This window comes from Plutella xylostella, chromosome 6 (genome assembly GCF_932276165.1).
Source record: "Plutella xylostella chromosome 6, ilPluXylo3.1, whole genome shotgun sequence".
Lineage (NCBI taxonomy): Eukaryota > Metazoa > Arthropoda > Insecta > Lepidoptera > Plutellidae > Plutella > Plutella xylostella.
Genome location: NC_063986.1, coordinates 5,679,937 through 5,692,374, shown reverse-complemented (window position 1 = coordinate 5,692,374; position 12,438 = coordinate 5,679,937). Strand labels below are relative to the sequence as shown.

The 12,438-nt window shown below is 51.6% G+C and overlaps 2 protein-coding genes across 2 annotated transcripts; both read left to right on the top strand.

Annotated features, from left to right (window-relative positions):
- The first annotated feature begins 4,919 nt into the window (after positions 1-4,919).
- On the top strand, positions 4,920-8,740 carry LOC105397695. The gene is made up of 2 exons (XM_048621831.1): positions 4,920-8,319; positions 8,394-8,740. The coding sequence occupies exons 1-2, from the start codon at positions 4,920-4,922 to the stop codon at positions 8,738-8,740; spliced, it is 3,747 nt and encodes a 1,248-aa protein (XP_048477788.1).
- A 435-nt stretch (positions 8,741-9,175) lies between these two features.
- LOC119691597 lies at positions 9,176-12,438 on the top strand. Its single transcript, XM_048621918.1, has 2 exons — positions 9,176-11,999; positions 12,205-12,438. Exons 1-2 carry the CDS (start codon positions 9,237-9,239, stop codon positions 12,304-12,306), a joined length of 2,865 nt encoding a protein of 954 aa, XP_048477875.1. The 5' UTR covers positions 9,176-9,236; the 3' UTR covers positions 12,307-12,438.

The following is a 12,438-nucleotide window of genomic DNA, read 5'->3' as shown; positions in this document are numbered from 1 at the left end:
TATATGATAACTTTTTTGACATATACTATTACCAAGGCTCAGAAATATACTCTAAGGCTCAGAATAATATCGGCCTAGGTCATTCTGTCAAAAACCGAAACAGATTAATATTAGTTTAGTTGTAGTTTAATAGTGTCAAAATGATCGAATGAAAATTTGTTTTCATGTTTTGTTTGTTTGTCTTGCTTGTTGTCATATCTTCAGTTTTCGTTTTCTTTGCTTTCGTAAAGTAAAATTACTTTAAAGTTCAGTAAAGCCAGAATAACTCGTGTCATTATTTCAGCTATCCAAGTACCTCAACAGACAATCATCATCCATGCGAGTCTGCTGGAATTATAGCTGTTGATGTGTCTAATAATGTGATGGCAGACTCCTTCACAGAAATGGCTACGCCAATCCCTCCAGATTTATCTGGGTAAGTTTACTTATTCTTCTTCCACTTTTTCCTTATTTAGGGTGAGCTTTGTGTGTCATCTTGGGCCATTTGACCCTACAAGTACTTGTATAAACTTTGTACTTCTGTTGTACCAATGGCTCACCCGGATGTGATGCGATGTACACTATCATCAGCCTATAATCATCATAAAGAGCAATAAACAGGAAACCTAAACAAAGGCCTCTCCCAAACTATCAAACATACAGAAAACACAAATAACTAAAAACATACAAAGAACCTAAAACCTACAATGTATGCTTCTAATATTTTCCAGGTCAACAGAAGAGAATGAAGATGAAACAACTAAACTGACACTTGCTTATGAAAGGTTGTATGAATTACCAAGAACCATTGTGGAGAGGTTTTCAGACCATATTATGTACCTGGATATTAGCCATAACAAAATCACGTAAGACCTATTTCTCACTATAGTTTAATTATAAATTTTGGGTATCTTATCCAAAAAGACATATACAAATGAAACTCATCTTGGCCTATGACACTGTTACCAATGAAATTCTTGGCAACACCCAAGGTAAACTTAAAATAGTGTTATTAGCATTATGAAAAGTTGTGGTATTAACACAAAAATTATCAGTAAGTAACTATTTATCATAATCTAATAAGAAATATTAGTAAATAAATAGCTTACCAAATTGACTACATAATTTTTTTAAAGGGGCTGCAATACCCACCATCCCCATATTTTATACCCACCTACTAATTTGAATCTGTTTTCATTTCAGAAACTTGGATGCTCTAGTCCACTTTAAGAAGTTGACATCTCTGATTGCCGATCACAATCCTATCACTGAAAGCTGTCTACTGCCACCTCTCCCTAAGCTACAGTTGTTATGGTGAGTTCAGTTGTAACATCTAGACATCATTTTATGCCAAACTCTTACTTTAAATGAAGGCCATGTGAATGTAATTTGGGTTAGATTTTGTAATGTTCACTTAAAATGCTGCACACCATATTTTGACTGACAATAACATGCTAGGTGTTCTACAGCTGATGCAGGAAAGATAAGGCCTGGATTTCTGTAGTTGTTATTGTCTGTAAGAAGAATATTACCCTACTATTACTACTACCCCTATTATTCTCTAATATTACCTATGATCATCTCCTAAACTCTACTGCCTAAATTCATAATTTAAGTACTTACATATTATGATTTATGAAGCTTGTATATTTGGCTTATAAACATGTATGATAAATGATAGAGCTGACATTCAATATTGTACGGAACGACTAAAAGAAGTTTTGTTTTATTTGTAAATAGTTCATAGAAATAACTAGATCAAGTAGTTAACTCGATTACGCTCGCGAAGGTTCTGAGCGCTAAGATAAATACTTACTTATGTGTGTGTATAGATATAGTTTAAGTATGTACCTACCTACTAGTTGTTCGAGCACCTACCTACTTTAGTAATAATAATAAATAAATAGTGAGGAGGCCAGCGCCATCTAGTAGGAAATAGCATAACGAAGTAGAACAATAGTGCCCTAAATAGACCATGTAGTTCATCTACTCGACAACAGATGGCAGCCCCACCTAGAACATTCTACTTCTTATGAGTCTTTTCTAGAGCTTCCTGGAATTCTCTATCTTTGGTAGAGATTAGTATAAAAGGCAGACGCCAACACCTCACAGCAAGTCAGTTTAATAGAAAGAGTGAAACAGTAAACATCTCCAGTGAATTGTGAACAATAATACCAGTGTTTTATTTCGAAGACTCAACAGGCTAATATATAGCTACCTCTACGTCAGTGGCATTTCCTCATCTTCCTGAAGAACCAAACAGGTGCAACCGCCACTTCCTTCGCACCGTATAGTAATAGTTCATGAAACGGTCGAAGTGATCCGCACATTTGGTCCATCGGAGCCGGATTGAAGACTTTAGAATGCCTGTAACGAGGTCCACGACAGGGAGGCTACAGCGCGGCGGCCTAGAACAGAGGCCTACTGAAGAATCGTCGGCCGCCGGCGCCACCGCCTCCACCGCCACCGCTACAGACTCCGACACGCAAACGCCGTCAACCGCCGTGACAGCATCAACATCGACGGGTGTGTCCACCGGAGTATCGACGCCGCCCTCGTCTGCCGCCAGGGTGGATAGCGTCTCGCCCCCCATAACAGGGGGGGCACCGCTCCCTGTGTTCGGGGGAGTACCGCCACCGCCCTCCACTGCCGCGAGGGTGGTTACAGCTGCTGCCGGAACGCCCATCCCACCGTCATGCATCCGGGCTACTCCGCCAGCGTCTACAGCAAGATCGAAGGCCAAGTCATTAAAGGCACGCCGCATCGCCGAAGCGAAAGAAGAATTAGCGTGTCGTCAAGTTGAAATCGCCGAAGCAAAAGAAGAAATAGCACGTAGTAAAGAAGAAATAGCACGTCGTAAAGCTGAACTCGCCGCCGCCCGTCTCGCAGTTATTGAAGCTGAATCCGACACCGATGACGACGACGGTAGCATCAGTACCGAGATGGAGAGTACGCTCAAGGTCGACTCGTGGCTCAAGACACAGCAGAATGTACTGGCCATCAAGAACGAGCCTCACTCCGCGTCAGCAGCACCACCACCGCCAACAGAAGCTGCTGAGGAGTCCAGACAGCATGATGAGGACTACGTTCTACCGCCGCCAGTCGCCACCGCCGTCGACCCTGCCTCCACTGCCGCCGTCCCTGTCGCTCAGCCGCGGACAAGCGACTCTGTGAGCCTCACTGCCCTCGCCGAAGCTATTGCTCTAGCTGCAAGAGCCGGGGCGCCGCCGCCACCACCACCGCCACCGGCTCCACGTCACATTAGTGAGCTACCGTACTTTAGTGGCGCGCCGCACGAGTGGCTACAGTTCAAGACCGCCTACTACGAGTCCGCCGCATCACTCGCGCCCTGCGACAACATGGGGCGCCTACGTCGATGCCTGAAAGGAAGAGCGAAGGAAGCTGTCAGCCGCCTGCTCATCACCAGCACGACGCCCGAGAACGTGATGAAGTCACTCGAATTGTGCTTCGGGCGCCCGGACAGCATCGCGCTCGCCGAGTTGGAACGTCTGCGCGCACTACGCCGGCCTACGGATATCGCTACAGAGTTCTGCTTCTTTGCAAACGAAGTAAGCAACATCGTAACGACACTTCAAGAGCTGCACCGCGACCGCTACCTCAACAATCCCGAGATCACGCAGCTCACAGTCGAGAAGCTCACCGCCGCCCACAAGCTTCGCTGGTTCGACTTCTCCGCCGCACAGTCGCCCGAGGAACCCGACCTGCTGAAGCTCAGCCGCTTCCTCAATCGGGAAGCCTCGATATGCGGGCCGCACGCACATGAGAAGACGTCGAGCATCGCCTACGAACCGAAGCAGCAGCAACAGCAGCAGCAGCCACGCCGCGCACAAAGGGCACACGCAACTGCGGAACAGAAAGTTTCGTGCCCAGTATGCTCCAACGCCGGCCACAACATAGCAGAATGCCGCAAGTTTGTAGAGAGCAACATCGACTCACGTTGGCAGCTAGCTAAGGAAAGCAGACTCTGCTTTCGTTGTCTACGCTACCGCAGCAAGACGCACCGATGCAGAATTAAGAAATGCGAAGTTGACGGCTGCGAGAGGTCACATCACCGACTGCTTCACTTCGTGCGCAAAGACGAGCCCGAATTAAAGAAAACGGAAGCAGTCGCCTCTTCGTGGACACCGAAGACGCAAGCGTATCTCAAGATAGTAAAGGTGCAAGTCTCCGGACCAGCGGGAGCGGTCGACACATGCGCGCTCCTAGACGACGGATCTACTGTTACGCTCATCGACAGTGACATTGCACAGAGGATCGGAGCCAGGGGGCCTATTGACCCTCTCTTCATAGAAGTGATCGCTGACACAAGCGTCGAATAGTCCGCATCACGTCGCGTCACACTCACTCTCGAGGGGGCAAGCGGGACGCACATAGTCAACGCACGCACAGTAAGAAAGCTGCACCTCGCCGCACAGCGTGTCACCGAGTGTTCACGACGAAATACCTAGGCTAAGAACAATAGAATAAGTCTAGTTTAGGAATAACATGTATCATAGAATAGTCTCGTAATCATAGTTTGTAAGTTGTAAATACTTTGATATTATTGGTTGAGTTAGGTATCTCACCTAGTCAGCTATCGGTTGCGTGACTAATTCTAAGTACTTAAGTAGGGTCATTTTGGTACGCAAGTTGTCATTCAGGAAACAGAAGCCGAACAACTGGAAAACCTGAAGGAGACTTTCAAAATACAGTCCACCCCCAACATTGGTACTTCGAACCGGATCAGAAGAAACATCGAACCTTCGAGAAGCCGGATAAGAAGAAAGAAATTGGCAGACCTACTGAACAGTGGTCTATCGAAGAGCCATAAACGGGAATAAAGAACGAACATGCCGGTTACTAGAAGCCACAGTAGCCGGAAGGAAGAGTCCAGTACCGCCGAATCAAGCACGGTCTGTACGAGCAACACCACGACGACTATGGGAAGCGGTGCGACTGAGACATACGCCACGACTACGTCGGCGGCGAACGCAAGCGCTACCGGATCAAAGCGCCCTGCGACGCCTCCACCTCGAGACACGAGCGTGGTCACTGTGGTGCGTCAAGTCACATCACAGCCAGCTACCTTACGGCCCCGGTCACATCACTCCAAAGCCTCCCGCAAGAGATTCCTCGCGGAATTGGAGGCTAAGGAGCAGTTTGCCGAGGCGCAAAAGAAGGAAGCACAAGCCGCCGTTGAACTAGCGAAGGTGAAGCTCATGCGGATACAAGCGGAGGACTCGTCCGACGAGGAAGACGAATACATCGTCGACAAGAGCGAGCGCATCGAGCAGTGGGTGCAGGAGCAATCCTCTAAGCCCCCGCCCCCTGCTCTCGCTCTCACAGCGGGCCAAGCAAGAGGCTCGTCCCCCATGAGGGGCCAGACACAGGGCCCTCCCACCCCGTGGATACCTACGGAACCACCACGGGTCGTCGAGGCGCCGCAGTATGAAGAGCGCGCGCCTCCCGCACGTCAACAAGAAAAGTCGTCGAGTGAAGAAGTCACGCAGCTCGCCGCACTATTGAAGAGTGTGCTGAGCGGCGGCGGCTACAGAGAGCCGCCACGGTACATTCAAGATCTACCTACGTTCAACGGAAACAGCAGCGAGTGGCTACCGTTTCGTGCGGCCTACCATGAAACCGAGAAGTACTTCACGAAGATAGAAAACGTCGCCCGCCTGAGAAAAAGCCTGCGTGGGGCCGCCCTCGAAGCCGTCAGCTGTCTACTTATCAGCGATCCGAACCCTGTCGTCATTATACAGGGCTTGGAACGACGGTTCGGGCGGCCAGAAGCACTCATACTCAACGAGCTCGATAAAGTGAAGAAACTACCGAAGCTAGCTGAGAGCCCACGTGACCTGTGCATCTTCGCAAGCAAGCTGGCCAAAATCGTAGCTACGACCGAAGCACTGAAGAAACCGCACTTCCTCTACAACCCGGATATCGAGCGCATTGCAATCGAGAAGCTCACACCGATTCTTCGTGACAAATGGTACGAGTACAACTTCACGCATCATGGTGAAGAAGCGAACCTGAAGAAGCTCTCTACCTACCTGAACCACGAAGCGGACAAGTGCGGCCCATACGCCGCGCTCGAGCAGATCGACAACAGCGCACCTACACCCGTAAGTGCGAGAGAGAAAGCTGCGAAGAAGACGACGGAACGTACCTACGCCGCCGAGAACACGCACAAGCAAGAAGAGGACGGCTGCCCTATGTGCAAACAGGCTCACAAGTTACCTGAATGCACTAGGTTCACCGAGAAGACGACTGACGAGCGCTGGGAAATAGCGAAACAGAACAAGCTGTGCTTCCGCTGCCTACGTAGCACACATCGCCGCTTCTCATGTAAAACGAAGCCCTGCGGTGTCTCCGGCTGCAAACTGAGCCACCACAAGCTCCTGCATCACGAAGCTGTCAAGAAAGAAGACAAATGCGAAGAGGTCACCGCGTCCACGACAGAAAAACCGACCGTCGCAGCGAACAACAGCGAGCGTCGCCGCGCTTACCTGAAAATAGCGCCCGTGGTACTTACTGTTCCTCACTCCAGTATTGATACCTACGCACTATTCGACGAGGGAAGCACCATCACGATGATCGACGCGGACGTTGCCAAGTCTCTCGGCCTCGACGGCCCCACTGATCCGATGTGGGTGCAAGGAGTCAGCGGCAAAGAAGTTCGACACTCGAAGAGCAAGAAAGTCGACTTCACCATACGGGGCAAGTACGCACAAGAAGAGTTCAAGCTTGAAGACGCACGCACAGTCGAGAAGCTTGATTTCATCACTCAGACGGTGAAGAAAGAAGAAGTCGACGACTGCAGCCACCTGAGCGACATTCAAGAGGAACTTGCCTACGAGGGGGCATCGCCGAAACTACTCATCGGCCAGGACAACTGGGACTTAATTGTCTCGAGGGAAGTCCGAGACGGCCGCCGTGACCAGCCTGTGGCATCTCGCACACAGCTCGGCTGGGTACTGCACGGCTGCCGCACCACACAGAGCAAACAAATTAACTTCTGCGGGCACGTCACGAGCGCGGAAGAATCAATGGAGAAAATGATGAAACACTACTTCGAGCTGGAGTCCCTGGGCATCGAAGCGAGAAAACCGACGACAGATCCAGAAGAGGAAGTCACGAGAAAACTGGAAGAGGAAAGTCGCCGGCTGCCCGATGGTCGCTTCGAAACTCAGTTGCTATGGAAACGAGAAAATGAGAAAATACCTAACAACCGTGAAGACGCACTGAAACGACTCTGCAGCCTCGAACACAAGCTCGACCGTGACCCAGGACTCAAGAAGAAATATGAAGAGAGCATGGAGAATATGCTGAAGTCCGGATACGCCGAGCCCGCCACCACACTCCCGACGCAAGACAGAACGTGGTACCTGCCGCACTTCGGCGTCTGCAACCCCGAGAAGAAGAAGATAAGACTGCTGCACGACGCCGCAGTGAAGTCACATGGACGCAGCATGAACGACATGCTGCTGACCGGCCCCGACCTGCTTCAGTTGCTTCCTGGGGTGGTCATGCGGTTCAGACAGCATCTCTACGCAGTCAGCGCGGACATTAAGGAGATATTCATGCAGATACGTATCAAGGAGTGCGACAGAGATGCGCTACGCTTCCTCTGGCGCAGCGACCGGCGGGAGGGTACACCAGACGAGTACCGCATGACGTCTGTCATCTTCGGCGCATCATCGTCACCGTGCACGGCACTCTGCATCAAGAACAGAAACGCCAGAGACTTCGCCGACACGCACCCCGAGGTCATCCGAGCAATTGAGAAGAACCACTACATGGACGACTACCTGCAAAGCTTCACGTCGGTGGAGGAGGCCCAGCACGTCACGAAGACAGTCGACGAGATACATGGACGAGCAGGCTTCGAACTACGCGGATGGGCATGGAACGAGAGTCTACGCCACCTCATTACCGACCCCGGGACAGCTACGATCGACATCGGCGGGAGCGAAACAGAGAAGACACTCGGCCTCATGTGGCACGTACATGAAGACAATCTCGGCATTCGTCTTAACAGTCATAAGACGCCGGCTGAGGTGCTACAAGGGGACCGTCCGCCGTCGAAACCGCCGCCCGCGGCGGCCTACTGGCGAATGCAACGAGCAGACGGCAGCGTGAAGGTCACCCTGGCCATGGCGAAGAGCAGAGTGGCACCAATCAAGCCTACGTCAATACCGCGGCTGGAACTACAGGCTGCGGTACTCGGGACTCACATCTCGAACACAACTCGATCGGAACATTATTATGAAGACATCACGAGAAGAGTGTTCTGGAGCGACTCGCGGACGGTGCTGGCGTGGATACGAGCTGAGCCACGCACATTCAAGACCTTCGCTTCGCTGAAATCGAAGAATCTACGAAGAAAAACGAGTGGGGATGGGTACCTACAGCCGAAAATGTCGCCGATGACGCAACTCGAGCCACACTGCACGACTTCGACACCGCCGAGTTCCTGCGGCATTCTGAACAACACTGGCCCACGGAGAACAAGGAACCAGTACCCAAGACCGGCGAGGAAAAGGAGAGCTGCGCCGTCGTGTCGCTCGGACACACGTGGAAGAACACAGCGAGAGCACGAAAGCACTGGAGGCAAGCTCATCAGGTGGCAGAGGTGGATGCAGGAGTACCCACCGCTACTCAACACCGGCGGGAGCCGCACAGCACCGGCAGCCAACCGAAGATCGGCGACCTGGTCATCGTGTGCGACTCGAACAACCCGCGCAACACCTGGCCCTGAGGACGAGTCACAGCTGTCTACCCAGGGAAGGACCACATCGTGCGAATCGTCGACACCACTACGAGAAACGGGCACGTGCTGCGTCGACCAACGAAGAGGATCGTCGTGCTGCCAGAAGAATCGCAAGATAGCGACGGCGGGAGAATGTTCACGACGAAATACCTAGGCTAAGAACAATAGAATAAGTCTAGTTTAGGAATAACATGTATCATAGAATAGTCTCGTAATCATAGTTTGTAAGTTGTAAATACTTTGATATTATTGGTTGAGTTAGGTATCTCACCTAGTCAGCTATCGGTTGCGTGACTAATTCTAAGTACTTAAGTAGGGTCATTTTGGTACGCAAGTTGTCATTCAGGAAACAGAAGAAGAACAATAAAGAACAACTGGAAAACCTGAAGGAGACTTTAAAATACAGTCCACCCCTAACACCGAGCAAGACCTTGCCGGCTGCCCTCATCTAGAAGACATCCAGCACGAGCTGAAGCACGCAGACATGAAGCCAGGCCTGCTCATCGGGCAAGACAATTGGCACCTGCTCATGGCGTCGGAAGTGCGAGCGGGACAGCGACACCAACCAGTGGCTTCACGCACACCACTGGGCTGGGTTTTACACGGTGCACACACGCGCGCACTGGGACAGCGCGTGCACTACGTGAACAACATCATCAACCTCGAAGACAGCATGGACGAGCAGCTGAAGAGACACTTCGCGCTCGACTCATTAACGATCACACCGAAGACAACAAAGTCTGACCCAGAACAGCGAGCACTCGACCTGCTCACCAAGAACACCATAGCACGAGACGACGGCCGATATGAAACGTCTCTACTGTGGAAGAAGGATGACTTCAGCATGCCAAACAACTACGAGAACACGCTGAAGAGACTTCACAGCATCGAGAAGAAGATTGATCGCGACGCTGACCTCAAAGAAAAGTACGAGAAACAGATGGAGAGCCTTATTACAAAGGGCTACGCTGAAGTCGCGCCACCGACCACATCAAACAAAGTGTGGTATCTACCGCATTTCGCAGTCGTCAATCCGAACAAGGGCAAGATTCGCATTGTCCTGGACGAAGCAGCCACATATAAAGGCGTCTCACTAAATGACCACCTACTCACCGGGCCAGACCTACTACAGTCGTTGCCGGGAGTACTAATGCGCTTCAGACAGCATGCAGTCGCCGTGACAGCTGATATCGCCGAGATGTTCATGCAGGTGAAGATACGCGCTGAGGATCGAGATGCCCTTCGCTACCTGTGGAGGGGCAACAAGCGTGATGGGCCGCCAACAGAATACAGAATGACGTCACTCATATTCGGCGCTACAAGTTCACCATCAACAGCAATCTACGTGAAGAATATTAACGCACTCAAGTACGAAGCCACTCACCCCGAGGCAGTAGACGCAATTATCAACAAACACTACGTCGACGACTACCTCGACAGCCACAAGACCGAAGAGCAAGCGATCAAGGTGGCGCAGGACGTCCGCGACATACACCGGCGAGGCCACTTCGTGCTGCGGCAATGGGCATCAAACTCCGAGGCAGTACTCAAAGCACTCGGCGAAACAGGCAACGAGCCCATGAACATTAAGATCGATGATGGATCAAGCGAACGAGTCCTAGGTCTCATCTGGCGGCCAAAGTCCGATGCGCTCGGTTTCAACCTAGACTTGGCGCGTCTGCCGCCTGCAGTCATAGATAAGAAGATACCCACGAAGAGAGAAGCACTCAAGATCGTCATGTCGCTGTATGATCCGCTCGGATTTGCCGCGCCTGTCACCGTGCGAGCAAAACAGCTACTTCAAGAGGCGTGGCGGCGCGGCACTACCTGGGACCAGCCAATAGATGAAGACCTCTCAGAACAATGGCAACAATGGATGATGCACCTGGAAGGGCTACGCCGTGTCTCAATACCGAGGTGCTACGCCCGCTACAGCGACGCTACGAGTCTACAGCTACATATATTTGTCGACGCGAGCGAGTCCGCATACGCCGCCGCTCTTTATTGGCGGGCGGTAACAGCAGAGGGTAAGACATACCTATCGCTCGTCATAGCAAAGGCGCGAGTGGCACCGCTCAAGCTCACTTCGATCCCGCGCCTCGAGCTACAAGCCGCCGTTATGGGCTGCCGTATGGCCGCAGCCGTCATTGAAGAACACCAAGTTAAGCCCGAATCGAAGACCTTCTGGACCGACAGTAAGACGGTGCTGACATGGCTGAAGAACGGCTCAAGATCGTACCGCCCGTTCGTCGCGCACCGCATAGCTGACATCGAGGAAAACAGCTCTACAAATGAATGGCGCTGGATACCTACGAAACTCAACGTGGCCGACGACGCTACAAGGGATGTGCCACGCGACTTCGACGCTGACCACCGATGGTACAAGGGCCCATCCTTCTTACTCGAGGACCCTACTGCCTGGCCGACGGAAAAACCACTTCTAACGAAGAAAACAGGCGAAGAGAAAACGACCTCAGTTACCGAAAAGTCTGCACAACTAAAAGAAGCGCTGCCAGACTACAACCGTTTCTCTAAGTGGGAAAAACTGCTACGAGCTACAGCAAGAGTTTTACACTTCATACAGCTGTGCCGGCCACGTGATCAGCGAGTCAACTACAAAAGAACTGCGAAAAATAGCGAAAAAGACCCTGACTGGCGCAAGAAAACAGCTACGAAACCGAACAAGCGTGCGACAGTGAAAACTACAGAAGACAGAAAATACCTCCCGCTCACCGGGCAGCTACTACGTGAGGCGGAAATACTACTCGTACGCCTAAGTCAACAGCAAGCCTTCGACTCAGAAATAGAAGACTTACAGAAAAACAGAACCCTGAACGCGAGAAGCAGGCTGCGCCACCTTGCGGTCGTCGCTGAAAATGGAATACTACTATTGAAATCGCGAATCGGCCGTACACTCAATATAGAACAAGGAGTCATCAGCCCTGCAATACTCGACGGCAATCATCAAATCACCAAACTGTGGATCGACTACACACACCGCCAGCTGATGCACGCAGAAGCCGAAACTACAGTTAATGAGTGCAGACAGCACTACTGGATACTCCGCCTTCGCACAGTGGTGAAGATGATGATTCATCGATGTCGACCATGCCGCATCAGGAAAGATTCACCCCCGCAGCCACCTACAGGAGACCACCCATCGAGCCGCCTTGCACACCACTGCAGGCCCTATACCTACACCGGCCTGGACTACTTCGGGCCTCTGACAGTCACCGTGGGCCGCACTCGACAGAAGCGATATGTGGCGCTCTTCACGTGTCTCACGACGCGCGCCGTACACTTAGAGCTGGTGGACTCTCTCACCACTAGCTCGGCAGTGATGGCGCTGCGTAGGCACATGGCACTCTACGGAACACCTACTGAGCTATGGTCCGACAACGGCACGAACCTGCGCGGGGCTGATAGAGAGCTGCGGCAATCCATCGACGCCGCTACAGCTGATGAAGCGGCCCAACAGAAGATCAACTGGCGCTACATACCTCCTGGGGCTCCTTTCATGGGTGGGGCCTGGGAGAGACTGGTGCGGTCAGTGAAGACCGCCCTTTACGCCGTCCTGAACGAGCAGCACCCAGCCGAAGAGGTGCTGCGCACACTGCTAGCCGAGGCAGAATACGCAGTAAACAGCCGCCCGCTCACGCATGTGTCACTCGAGCCCGACGACCCCG

Bases quoted from the DNA above. Each gene is read 5' to 3' on its own strand.
- LOC119691597 (XM_048621918.1), top strand. From the start codon at position 9,237: ATGAAGCCAGGCCTGCTCATCGGGCAAGACAATTGGCACCTGCTCATG. The intron at 12,000-12,204 runs CGACAGAAGCGA...CCATCGACGCCG, and splicing joins CAGTCACCGTGGGCCGCACT to CTACAGCTGATGAAGCGGCC.
- LOC105397695 (XM_048621831.1), top strand. From the start codon at position 4,920: ATGGGAAGCGGTGCGACTGAGACATACGCCACGACTACGTCGGCGGCG. The intron at 8,320-8,393 runs GCACATTCAAGA...GGGTACCTACAG, and splicing joins GTGGATACGAGCTGAGCCAC to CCGAAAATGTCGCCGATGAC.